The 14,433-nt window shown below is 31.6% G+C and overlaps 2 protein-coding genes across 2 annotated transcripts; both read left to right on the forward strand.

Annotated features, from left to right (window-relative positions):
* The first annotated feature begins 2,143 nt into the window (after nucleotides 1–2,143).
* LOC124930795 (protein IQ-DOMAIN 32) lies at nucleotides 2,144–5,610 on the forward strand. Its single transcript, XM_047471151.1, has 6 exons — nucleotides 2,144–2,417; nucleotides 2,962–3,279; nucleotides 3,360–3,548; nucleotides 3,637–3,696; nucleotides 3,775–5,170; nucleotides 5,318–5,610. Exons 1-6 carry the CDS (start codon nucleotides 2,343–2,345, stop codon nucleotides 5,335–5,337), a joined length of 2,058 nt encoding a protein of 685 aa, XP_047327107.1. The 5' UTR covers nucleotides 2,144–2,342; the 3' UTR covers nucleotides 5,338–5,610.
* A 2,990-nt stretch (nucleotides 5,611–8,600) lies between these two features.
* On the forward strand, nucleotides 8,601–13,987 carry LOC124928937 (zinc finger CCCH domain-containing protein 6-like). The gene is made up of 4 exons (XM_047469191.1): nucleotides 8,601–8,660; nucleotides 12,594–12,803; nucleotides 12,987–13,111; nucleotides 13,192–13,987. The coding sequence occupies exons 1-4, from the start codon at nucleotides 8,601–8,603 to the stop codon at nucleotides 13,985–13,987; spliced, it is 1,191 nt and encodes a 396-aa protein (XP_047325147.1).
* The last annotated feature ends 446 nt before the right edge of the window (nucleotides 13,988–14,433 follow it).

Raw genomic sequence — 14,433 nt, forward strand, 5'->3', positions numbered from 1 at the left:
GTTGTATATTAGGTCATGTTACTTTCTTCTTTAATATTATTGTGAATGATTGAAAGGTGCATTTTATTTATTTATTTTGTGAAATAAAACCATTTAGTTAAAATATTTTGCCACCACATGAATAATTTTTCTTTCTCATAACTTTGCAAAAACAATAATATGTTATAATTGAAAATATTTTTATTTAATTTAGATAATTTTTTTTTTTGTTTTAAAAGATGAAGCCATTAAACAGTAAGATTTTTGCCAAAACCTCAAATTTGGTGCGAAAACAACCGGAGTTACTAGTTTTCATTAGATTTTTTTTGCAATATTTTAGAACAAATAAACGCATTTTAATTTTTATAAGTAGGTATATTAATAAGTAGTCCATCATCATGATACCTTGGGTAGACTTTTGACAATGCAACCCATCCATCCATCCAATAATTATGAACGAACGTACGTGGTGTGGTCCATTGCGAACAATCATGGAGTGGATAACATGCCTTTATAATTTCTCGTACTATTATCATTTGTGTAGGAAAATTATTAATACTTCTTATTCTTCTTGCTAATAATTATTATTATAATTTTATACAAATTCAACTTCTCATGGACTTTTTCATCATACTATACTTAAATATTCATGTGATCTTTCTTTTTCTTTATATCTATAAATAACATATTCTCTATCATACAAAAGGAGGAAACCAATCAATGGTCTATTTAATTAGATAGAGCTTGCAAACAACTAAATTGTTTGATTTTCACATAAATATGCATCTAATTATTAATTCATATATATGTTTAATAGTTAAATTATAAATTTAACAACAAATATTTGAAAATTATCAATTAAGATTGTTTAAGAGACAAAGATTTTGAGTTATAATCTCACTAATTATTATTTTATTGTTGAAAGCTTTAAATTAAAGTGGACAACACTATTAAACAAACCTCTTAAATTTTTTAATTGTTAATAATAGTAACTTACAATTATTCAAATGTGTGAGAATATTAACTATACATATATATATATCATCATCTCTATGTTATATATATGCTCATTTTCCAGAAAATAGCTGTGTCACTTTAACATACTTGTATTGATCAAAATATTTGTTTTCAAGTAAAGGCTTATTATTAAAGATAAATTTAAGGTGATGAATTTCTTAAAATAATTTTTTATCAGAAAATTGATGGAAGCTGTCGGTCCTCTTCAGGATTTTCGAACTCACTTTTTTATATGGTTAGTTAGTAAATATTTTGTTTTATTTCTTGTTTTCACACAATTTCGAGTGTTTGGTATTATTTGAATAACTTCATTTTCTAATGTTTTTGTCAATATAGTTAAATAATTTATAAATTTTTTCAAAAAATAAAATATTATAAATGATTTTTTTTATTAACACCTAAAATAGTAAAAAAAATGAAAGGATTCTTATATAGTCACAAAATTATTTGAGTAATTAAATGATTAAATTTGTGGGTAAAAACTAAAAACAAGTTGCGGCAGCATAACGTGGGGAAAGTTGTCGTAATTTGATGATACACATGTTCCGAAATGTGGAAAGATGACGTGTCCCTCTTAGAAGCTCCCATGTGTAAATGTTGACAAAATAGTTGTCAAATAGTGGTTCTGGATCTACTCCCCCTCCCCCTCATCATATGTACAACTCACCGTGTATATATGGGCATCTTTTCAAACTCATAAATTCGATCTATTTCTTATAAATATATATTATTTCAAAAAGAAAAACAAGTATATTAATTCACTCTCACTCTAACCCTAACCATATCTAGTTAATTATATAACAGCAATTGACAATTAATATAAGCTTAATTTTTTCTATGTGGACCCAAACATGCCCTTAACCTTATTACTGAAGAGTGAAGAAACATTAATTAATTTGACAGTTTCCTGGAAGAGAGAGAGAGAGAGACAAACAAACAAAGCTGTCAAAACCCACTGTTGCCGACATTAACTAATACTATTAGTCTTACGAAGCATTTGTTTAGACAGCTGAATCCAATCTTATTGCTTCGAATATATTTATTTTGTTTGTCTCTTCGTTTTTCTATTTATTTAGTTTAATAAATAGACTGGCAGGCAGGTATAGATATTTAATTGGCTCTCCTCCTCCTCCTCCGTTACTACTACAAAATGATGCAGCAGCAGCAGTAGCAGGAAACGGATTTTGTCTTAAAAACGTAGTGGACCTCAAACCCAAGATTAGTTCGATTTTATAATCGTGTTGGCGTCCGCTCTTCTTCTTCTTTCAACCAAAATAAACTACATTTTGTTCTCTGGAGAGTGTGGCTAAAAGGAGCTGAGCAGAGAGAGAGAGAGAGAAGGAGAAATGGGGGGATCAGCAGCTTCATGCTTGAAGATCATTGCTTGTGGTTGTGATCCCGTCAACAAAGAAGCTCACCAGGTAATACAAATAGCGACGTTTATCTTCCTGCATTGTCTTACCTGGAAGCTAACTCTCAGCTTTGAAGATTCACCTAATTAATTGATTTATGCATACTTGTTAAGCTATATGTTCTTAGTCATTGTGCTAAGTAATTGGTGAATTGAGTGAGCCACCTAACTAATTCATCTTTACTTTTTAGTGTTATAGACAAATCAAATCTATTCCCGTTAGGTTGATCTACTTTGATTCATATAGATTAAAGCAGCCGAGTAATACATGTAAATGATGTAATGGTTAGTATTTATATCTGCTCACAAGATTTTTGGCATTGGGCATTACGGTTGAGATGTTGAAATAAGGCTTTGTGAACTACTTAGGAAGGACATAAATCTTATTCTTAAATAGGAGGTCAGGAATTCAAATCTTAAGGACCTCCAGAAGAATGGGAAAAGTGTGACAGATGTATGCTCCTAATCTTCTACAGATTTTGGAGTTGAGTTTGATTGGCAGTTTTTTTTATTAATTATATTTTGTATTGATCTTTTCTTTTGCTTCACTTTAGGTTCCAAGTGATAAACGTGGTTGGAGTTTTAGGAAGAGATCCGCTAGAGATCGAGTGTTGAGTAATACCGTCCCTGCGGAAACAGAACCATCTTTAAACAAGGAGATTCCTGAAACTGTCAATTTGGACTTCAAGTCGCAATCTGACCTTATTGTTCCAGATAAGTCCTCTTCCATAACATGGATAGAAGAGAAACCTGCCTTATCTGCTCCAATGAAATTGCAAGAATCTGCTGTGGAGAAAGATATGGCATTGACCATTGTCAACCTGGATGAATCTGCTGTAGTTTCAGTTCAGGCTTCTATCAGAGCTATTTTGGTATAATTTTTTCTTGCACATTTGATATTAGAGGTTTTAGGATTTAAGGTGGTCATGCTAAATCATAAGTATTTTATCAGGCCCAGGAAGAGTTGCTGAAGCTCAGGCATGTAGTGAAGCTGCAAGCTATGGTACGTGGACATTTGGTCAGAAGAAATGCTGTGGAAACATTACGATGTATTCAAGCAATTATCAAAATGCAGTCTCTTGTTCGTGCACATCAGGCTCGTGGTCTTTCAGGGAAGAACAATGACAGTTCAATGCTTCCGGTAATGCTCTACTTTTTCTCTTCTTTTTTTGCTGTATTTTGATAATTCTATTTTTTTTTCTTTGTTTATTGATCATTCTATTGTTTAGAAGAATGGAAATATGGAAACAAGACCAAACAATTTCTGTAGCAACAAATTTGTTTGTAAGGTAAAGGAGATGACATACTAATTTCGGGAGGTTTTCCTTTCTAATAAAAATGTTAACTGGTAATTGTTTCTTCTTAAGCTATTGGAGTCGACGCCTAGGACCAAAAGAATTTACCTGAAGTGTGATTCTTCAAAAGCAGATTCAGCTTGGAGATGGTTGGAGAGATGGATGTCTGTTTCGTCGAGAGGAGTTAAACCTGAATCGGTTATTAATGAATCTGAGAAATCTCCTTCTTCATTGAATCCCGAATCTCTACATCAAGATTCCAGTTTGATTGATTCAAAGGTTGTGAATGGAGAACCCGCGACAGATTTGAACCCCGGGATAGACAGTTATGTCATTGAAAGTGAAGAGAACTTGATAACTTATGATGCTGACGATTTCGAATTTCTTGCATGTAAACCAACCTCATCTGCTGATGATAGATTAGTCAAGGACTCAGATTTTATTCAAATTCAGCTTGAGCAACCAAATCCATCTTCACAAATAGAGCTTATCTCTGTTCCTGAAAAATCTGAACTGGAATCACTCTCACAGCTGGAGAATTCTGTAATTAAACATCCAGTGGATGATACAAAGTTAGCATTTGGCTCAAGAAAGGTGACAAACGCAGCCTTTATTGCTGCCCAGACAAAATTTGAAGAACTGGCTTCTTCTGTTTTAAATTCCTCAAGATTTGTGGAAAACTCTATTTCACATAACCCTACAGATCAACATAGTGGTTCAGAATGTGGAACAGAACTTTCAATTACCTCTACCCTTGATTCGCCTATCAGACCTGAGTTTGTACCAACTGAAACTTTTGTTAAGGAGGAAATCAAAATTTCAGATGAAAACGACCTGATTTCAGCATCCAGCCACCCTATTGATTCCAAAAACGAGACAAACACATCATCCTATCTGGAAATAGAGTTGAGATCCGATATGGGTCATCAGATGTGCAAGTCATCAGTTGAAGCATCTCCCAGAAGCCTCATAACCGTCACTGAATCAAATGGAACACCTTCTAGTCAAGTATCGGTGAGCAGTAAGAAGGGTAGAATTGATAGAAATATGGGTGACCTGAAACGTAGATCATTATCATCAGGTAAGAGATCTCCTATGAATTCTAACCATGATTCTGGTTCGAAAGGTAGTTCTGAGCAGTTGACCACGAAGGAGCGTAAAAGTGGGAAGAAGCACAATTCTGCTTCTTTTTCTTCTGGCTTAGGCAAGACTGATGTCTTAGTTGATCAGGAACCAAGAGATAGTAGTAGCAGCAATTCTCTTCCCAGCTACATGCAAGCCACAGAATCTGCAAGAGCCAAAGCGCTCGCAAATAGCTCCCCAAGATCTAGTCCAGATGTACAAGACATAACTATCAAGAAAAGACATTCCTTACCCACCACTGCAAATGGACGTTTTGGATCTCCCATTATTCAACGCACCACATCTCAGGCACAACAGCCTTCTAAGGGGAACGGCCATCCACCTGGTATTTTTACATAGTCTCATGCTCTTATATTTGATTTAAACTAGGATATTTAACTTGTTTGGAATCCTCCAGTCCTGGTCAGAATTTCTGTCCAGAATGTCTGGTCTTATTGTTTGTTGTTCATTTGTTCAAACTTGCTTATTTCAGAGAGAAAATGGCAAAGGTGAAGAAGTGTGAGGTGCCATGAACAGTGATTGAACTGCAGTAATAAGTAAGGTAAGCACAACATAAATTGGAGTTGATGATCTTTAAGAACTAGCCATAAGATTTTTTTCTTCTTTGTTTTTCGCCCAGAGCAAAACAATCGGTGAAGAAGCTTTAATTTGAATTTGATATTATGGAGTGATTCATATTCTTCTGTATATTAATTAATGCACACAGCTGCTTATAAACCATTTACAGTCATCTCAATCAATATATATGTTCATTTTCTATCCCAATTGGTTAAAGATTTTTTTGTTTTAGGTTGATAAATATCAAAATTTTAATATTTTGGTAATTTAACTCAAATGAATTTCATGAAACAATACATTTTCCTCCAAACATAAGATTATTTCTAAATAAGCCGAATTCAAACCAGCTCTAATCCTCATAATATACCTAAACACTCAACAAAATCATTTGGATGGATTTGAAGCATTTAACGCCCAAATAAAATTTGCATTCATCATGCTGTGAGTAAGCTCTCGAGTTGACTCTCAAAATTTTACGATTTTACACCTGATTAACGAATCTGATGTTAAGTAAACTCTTAAATAAGTAAACTCTTAACGATTTTAAATTTACGATAATAAAATTTTACGATTTTACGAGTGTATAAATAATTTCGATTTTAAGATTTTATACGATTTTATTTTAAAAAAAAAATTATATTTAAAAATTGAAAAATAAAGTTATTATTTATTCAAATTAATTAATTAATATAATTAATTTTGTAAGTATAATTTTTGTATAGTATTATTTATTTATTTAAATTTTAATTAATTTTATATTTAAATATATAAAATTTTAAAATTAATTAAATATAAAATATTTAATTATATATTTATAATTATTATTTTTCAAATTAAACTATTACGATTTTATCTATATTTTACGAATTTATAATTTATCAATGTAAACTTTCGATTTTGACTGCCTTAACTCAAATAACCCAAATTTGACTTATCTTGTGCTGCAATGACATACTTTTAAAATACAATATTATAATTTAGTCAAATTTGCACTTATCCTATGGACAGAATCACATTCTTCTAAAAGAATATTATAATTTTTATTTATTTCTTTTTCATAAATCCAGCAGGCCCAGCCCAATGAGCAACCCTAAAAAACAAAAAAATTGAGAACCCATCTATTTTAATTTTTTCTCTTCTCTTCCGAGACTAAAATAGGCTAGCCGTAGAAAAAAAAGGGTTTTTTTCATTTTCTTCTACTACTCCATTTCTACCTCTCAGACCGGAACTCCTCGACTCTCCAACGGGAAACGATTGAAGGCTGGATATTGGGGAATGAAAATAGGTGAATCTTGTAGATAACCGTTTACAAAACTTTTGCAGCATTGCATCAAGTATCTTGATCCGGTTAGTCATTCCTGTTCAAGAATCTGAAATTGCTGGTCATTATAAACTTTGGGAAGATGATTTCTTAATGATTTTAGTTGTTGAAAAAATAGATTAACTAGTATAAATGTTTTTAAAAAGTAATAAAAAAAAGGGGTCTAGGGAAGACATAATCTCAGGGCCGGCTGGTCAATTTGGTGAATGATGAAGTGAGGCGAGCTCAATCTGTTTAAGAGCTAATAAAAAACTTTAATGAAAAAGACATCAATAAGATAAAAAGACTCAAGACCCTACATTTCTTTCTTACATTAAAGAAAAGGAAACAATCCTAGTAATACATACTCTAAAACATCAAATAAGCTATCCAACTAACCAACCATCTGCCAATTTGTGAAACGGGTGCTTCTTTTCTCCTGTTCAGCCAGTCTCTGCCTTGCCAATCTCATAAAATGGGTAATTGCTGCTGATGATGATCTGTTTGGGAGAGACTCCTTACATTGGTATACATAAACGGATCGTGTGGGCCAAAGCTTAAGAAACAAGAACTGTCAGGAAATGTCTGTGTAAGCCAGTATTAGTATTAGAGATGTCCAATTGATTCACATCAATCTGTTGTTGATGGAGGATTATCGATTCTAGCTGCTATTGAGATGCCCACGGCAGCAAACTCGAGTGATTATGTGATGAAATTAGCTGGCTTTGCACTCTGAGGCTCTAGTTTAACCGAGACAGCTTAAGAATGGTGAAGCAAATGGCTGGAGAACTTTTAGGAGGGTGGAGGTGGTGGTTGTAATCCTGAGTTGATGAAATTTGTGTTCTCTGGCTTCTGAGTATTAGCTTGAATGTTTACAACATCTTGATTAGATCTTCAGATCATAGACTTGAAGCTGGAGGAGGATAAGGGAGATTCCAGTTAACATTTTCAGGAATTTGAATGATTGTTTACTTGATCATCATTCATATAAACAAATATATAGAAATTGAATGATATTTTACTTACCAAAACAAGAATTGAGAGAAGGAAATATGAAGAGACTTTGGGGGATTCAGCTTCCTTTTAACCTTTTATGCACAGCCACTCTTGCCCCCATTAGATTCTCTTGCTCGAGTCATCCGTTTCAAACACCATTCAAAACCCCTTACCAATCGAAAGCTGCATCTTGAACTGAAACTTTGCCAAGGAAATGCAAAATTCCGAAGGACATGCCTTAGTGTTTTTATACAATCAATCATTTTTTTGACAATTTAATGTGCCTATTTTAAAATTCTAAATTTGAGAAAAAGTGAAGTGACCCCAAGGAGAAAACTAGATAAAAAGAAATACCCCTCAGAGAGAAGTTGACTTTACAAGGAGATATAGAGAATAAATGTATGGAGATATAGAGAATAAATGTATATTTTAAGGAAAGAATGACTAGAAAGTGTATAGTTCATTTTATGATAGCAATTTTTGACCAGATACACGAAAACACAACCTAAATTGAATATAAAAAAAATTAGCTCTTGGTCATTTGTTTTTGGATTCTAGTCGAAATCCATGTTTACATGATAAGTAAACATATCAAAATCAGGTTGAGTTGGAAAAGTTAGTTATTAGACACAAATGATATTGAATGTCAAAATCGGAGATAGAGAAATCTGGAGAAACTTGAAATTTGTTTCTTTCTAGTGTCGCCCCATTTTAATTATATAGTTGTTTAATGGATGCAGAAAACGATATCTAGTTCCCTTTATGCTCTTCCATCGTGGTAGTGGTAGTAGACACAATGGAACCCATTAAAAAAGTTGTATTTTTTATATCTATTTGTATGTTTAGTAATATTTTTCATAAAACTAATCTAATTTAATGTTCAAATCATTATTTTGTAGATATGGAAGGATTACAGAAGTCAAAACGCGTTTCTTGGGCTTCCGACATTAATCTTTCTGAGGTAAATATTTAAAGATCTTACTATGTTGAAATATCAATTTTATAAATATCTTGTTGTTTGAACTTGAAAAGTTTCTAAGGTAAATATTTAAACATCTTACTATTTTGAAGTCAATTTTATAAATATTAAGTTGTTTAGTTATTGAACCTGAATAACTAAAATAGATATCGAGATATAAAAATTTTATTTTTTACATTTAAATAAAATTGCAAATTTTAATAAATAAAGATTTAGTGCTTATGTGGCAATGGCAAAAATTGGTCTTTGCAAACCTTAATTTGTTGAGCAAAATTGTTGTTTTATGGCTAAAATCAAGGAAATTAAGTCAGTTATAGATGTTGATTTTGTAGGGATATCATATTTTGAGTATTTATCATATTATTTACTTTCTAAAATAGATATGAAAGAGGATCTAATTAAATCAAGATTTATCTATTTATTCTTATGATGGAAATACAAATCATTTTCAAAGATAGAATATAGAAAAAATTAAGATTAGGGAAAATTTCATGTAGCTTAACTGGAATTAAAACCAAAATGATAAAAGTAATGTAACTTAAATGTAAAAAGTATTATTTAAAAAAGATGTTAAGTAAACTAATAAAATATGAATGGCTCAACTACAATGCAATTAGATCCCCTCCCTCACATGGATGATGGAGACAAAACAGTTGATTTATTTTTTGTTTTTAAATATAATTGTTTTCCCTTCCCTAAAGGGGAACAGAGTATCCTAACTTACTGTAATATTGGGCCATAAAAAAATGTAAGATCTATGACTTCACTCTAAAAATAAAAATAAAGAAATAAAAATTTATCATTCTTATTCTTATTTTTATTTTTATTCTTATTCTTATTCACCATTATTTTGGTCTTCTCATCTATCATTTCTTTTCTAAGTATGTCATTAGATCTTCAACATTACTTTCTTTGTTGAAAAGTCAACTTTTATATATGTAACATTTTTTTAATATAACATTGTAGTTGTTTCAAACTTCATTTTATGTCTATCACCATCAAAATTGGTGACCCACTTTTGCTGCATCTACTTCTCAATTGCATCATATTAATTATGAGCTTTTTTCTACCTTGAATGAATGAATGTTAACTAACATATTATAAATATTATCACAATATTATTAAGTAGATTAAGTATTGTGATAATATACTAAAATCTTAAATATTGTGAAAATATTATTATCATATTACAATATTTGACTTGTTTACACAATAAAAATTGCTTTTTTTTTTCAAGTGATCGTAAGATAAATATGTGTTTTCTTTGTTTACCAAAAAAGTGAGTTTCTCATACAAACGAACAATAGAAAGATAGATTGTATATTGGCATATCATTAGTCTCGCCTACCTAAAAGTAAACTTGAATAGATCTTGTATTATTTTGTTTGAAAGATAGATTGTATATTGGCATATCATTAGTCTCTCCTACCTAAAAGTAAACTTGAATAGATCTTGTATTATTTTGTTTGAATAAGAGACCATTTCTGATGGAGTTTTAAAGATATCTTAAGATTTTATACAAGAAATTCATATGGAATGACAATTCATATTAGTAAAAGAGTCCATCAGAGTATCGATCGATGGTATCTCCCATTATGTGTTGGAACATCATTCTTGTTTGCTCCTAGTTCGTGAAGGTGTCCATTAGGATTCTAGGTGGGACTGCAACCGACCAGTTTGCTTTAGCATATTGTAAATCTTTTGAGATAGTGTTATATGTTCTTTTTCAAGCTAGTTCTAGTTTGTTTTGAGAATGTATTTGAGAGACATAAGGTTTTGTAACTTCATTTTCATTGCTCGTGTTTGATGATGTTTAAACGAACATGGTGTGGGATAAACTTGACACTTGGAGTATTCATTCTTACGGAGCTGGTGATTGTTTGAGTGAGTATAGAGATGTTTGAGTTTGCATACTTAATTTGGTTGAGCAATAATTCCATTTAGAATATATACTTCTTGGAGATGATCATTTAATTTGGTGTAGCTGTCAATTTTTGTTAGCAACTAGTAAAAGGATAATCAGGATGGTTTTGAACTATAATGATGCATCTAATGGTTATGGGTTTGTGACTATGATTATGATTGTGAATATGTACAAATGAGGTACACATCATACATTTTGAGAGACTTTTGTATAAAGATAGTCTTGTAGTAAGATTTATTAAATATACACATCCTAATAATTTTACGGGATACATTTTGAGAGACTTTTGTGTAAAATTTATCACTAAAGTAAGATTTATCGGATAAGTGGGGTATAGAACCCTTCACTCAATGTGATTTTGGTTTGTTTGAGGCAAAGTAATACTGAAATAAGATTTATCGGATAAGTGGAGTATACAAACCTTCACCCAGAATGTAATTTTGGTCTGTTTGAGGCAAATATGAGAAAATAGTTGGTTGTAAATGTGTCAATTTTTTTTGTTCATTGACTTTGTTTTGTCCAGTGCAAGACTGCAAGAGTTAGATAGTTGGTGTATTTGGAATTGATAAGATTATAAGTTTGAGGTAGGTAGTCTTTTGGGTTGTTTGTTTTAAATGCTTAGATATGGTAGTTAATTTGGATGATAATGAAAATTTGGTCCACAATCAATATTCTTACAAGATAGTGTCTCCAAACATCACTGTCAATTAGTGAGAAAAAATACATGACCAATTGATATATGTCACAATGAAAATGAATGAGAGATAGATTCATTCATTAATAATTGGAAACAATTTGTCCTAAGTACACAAAACTAGGATGTCCAAGCCTATGTTACCATTACATACCACAACATGATTTCGGCCTGTTTAGTTTAAAGTAAAGAGATATAGCTTTAGAAGATTTAATTTAAAGTGGAGAAATAACTTTATAATATTACTTCCAAATCTTCTCTTCTGATAATGGGCCTTCCAAGCTCTCAATTTTATCCATTGAGATGTACAGTGAATGGGCCATGTAAATAACATACCCACTTCATCCATTGCTCAAATAGTTGTGAAATAAAATAAATTATAGCCCAATCTATTTGATTTGGCTCAATTCTATTGTGACAGGATTGAATGGTGGTGTCAAATCAAAGAATCAAGGATGGTGTTTTTAATTATTGAATTAGAATAATTTGTTGTGACTTTATTTTTTAGTGTTTTTTATTGTTTTATTTTTGATAAATGTAATAAATTAATAATAGTTTTTACTGTTTATTATGAAATGAGTGTGGATATTTAATTATATAGACTGAAATTTTAATTACTTACAACTATATGTGTCTATTTAATTAATGTATGTAGAAAAAAAAAATTGATGGCTATAAGCGTAGTCGATCTTCTTCGTGATGGAAACGCAACCAAACGAGGGCTAGAACTGCAAAGTTTGTGTGAAACACATGTTTAGTTTGAGGATTGAGCAATATGATAGTTTTTATTTGTTGTTTCATTATTATTAGTATGACATTATTGTCATTATGGTACAAATAATTGGGGACTTATCCCATTGTGTTTTTGATCTCCAAGCCCCAATTCAGGTTTATGGATACCAAAAGAAACTCTAAGATAGAATGGAAATGAGAAAAAAAAATGTATCATTATAAATAATAGTGGCAGCTAGCTTATTCTAATTTGAATTGATTATTTATTGTGTAATCAATTAATTCTATTTAAAGTATGATCATTTCTAACTAGTTAAATAATTATATTTATAGTGATCTAATTCAAATAGTTTAACCAAGTGTTATATTCGAATTGATGTTTGCACTGATATTTATTTCGTATTATAATTTGTTATACTTTTAAATTTGAAAATTGGTTTATTAAATTGTCATATTGTTCAATGTTTCGTAAATTTGAAAGAGATGACTGATTCTTACATATAACCATATTGTAGTTTATATCTTGTAACGATGTTTGATCTCGTTATGATTTCCATCCACGCAGGTCAAGTTTTATTTCACTGACGAATCTCCATCCCGAATAGGGCTAAGTGGAGAAGATGATCTCCAAGTTCAGACACTATGGGATCAACAATCAGTTGAAACAGGAATTGATTTGAATTTTCCTCCTAAAATTGATGAATTTCATTCTATAAGCTTTTTAAAGAATAAAATCTCTCAAATTCCTCTTATTAAATGGAGTTGTCCTCCCAAGGTATGTAGCTTAATGCTATGATTTTTGGTGTAATTATCTTAGAATCATTTTAGTTAACTACTTGATGATTTCTTTTTGGAAAACTATATTCTTATTTAATTGTGAGACATAGGGGAAAGATAATTATTAGCTTAGTTTTATAACAAAATGTTACATCTATGTATGTATATGTGAAATTTTCAGTTAATGTTGGAGCGGATATGGCGAGTGGGATCGGGAGAAGAAAGTTTAGAAGTCGAAGAACAATATCAGCGCGAGAGTGGGATTCCCGAAACAATATATTATCCAGGATCCATCGTTCCTTCCAAGTATGTTAATATACTTTTCTTGAAGGGGAGACTTTAATTTTTTTGATAATCTATTAACTTGTAACAATTTGTACTGCCAGCCCTTCTATGTTAATGGACATAGACAATGAGGACAATCAAAACTCACCTTTCGAGATCCCCATTAATCTGATAGAAGATGAAGAACTCGATCATATGGATTCAACCAACCTTATTGACTTTGCAACAGCTGCATGTAAGGTCCTGACTTCCATAGTGCCAAGTGGTGATGAAGATAGTAATATGGACCCTGATGAGCTTTTTAAGGCCCTGACTAATCCGATAATTGTGGGAAATTTGATTAAACTAAATGAAGCAACATCAACTAGTTTGGTTGTTTCCTCTGATCAAATTACTAATCATTCTCAAAAGAGAATGGGGGAACCTCTTACTAATGTGAGGCCTCTATCTAAGAGGAAAGATGATAATGACTATAAGACTTTTGTTGAGAAACATGGTGGTGAAAGAAGAGATGATAATGGTGGTGAAAGAAAGTATGATAATGGTGTTGAGAAATATGGTGGTGAAAGAAGGTATGATAATGGTGGTGAAAGAAGATATGATAATGGTGGTGAAAGAAGAAGATATGGTAATGGTGGTGAAAGAAGGAGAAGAAGAAGAAGGAATGATAATGGTGGTGAAAGAAGAAGATATGATAATGGTGGTGAAAGAAGAAGGAATGATAATGGTGGTGGTGGTCGGTATGGTGGGCGTCGTAGAGAATCGTCTTCTTCAAACGACAACGACTACAGGCGGCGGGGCACAAAATCATGTTCCTTTTACAACACTCTCGTGGGATGCCGGAATGGAGATAATTGTAATTTTAAGCACGACTCCTCATCCAAAGATCGAACGTAGTTGGACAGGGAATTTACAAAATGACTTGTGCTTCTATTCTCCTTGACCCCAAAGAAGAATTGATTGTGTTGATCGATACTTGTTCGTGAAATAAATTGATAACGAGATTAAAACGTTATTTGGTGACAGCCTTAATGATGTTGTTTTGTGGTGTCAAAACATAATTGTTTTTTTTTTATGTATAACATTGAAATAACTTGTTTGAAAATTTCTTACAATGTTACCTTCTCAGTTCTCACACAACTACTAATCAGCTTCAAAATAATCACCTTGCATCAAATCTTGTATCAAGTGTTATTTGTATAGAGAAACAAATCACATATATATGTATATGTATATGCATAGTTAAGAACTATTTGAATATATATATACAAAAGTGAAAGTGACCTCGTTGAATGATAGGGAGCACTATTTTGGGGAGCGACTCGTACAGCGAAAGTGACCTC

This window comes from Impatiens glandulifera, chromosome 3 (assembly GCF_907164915.1).
Source record: "Impatiens glandulifera chromosome 3, dImpGla2.1, whole genome shotgun sequence".
Classification (NCBI taxonomy): Eukaryota; Viridiplantae; Streptophyta; class Magnoliopsida; order Ericales; family Balsaminaceae; genus Impatiens; species Impatiens glandulifera.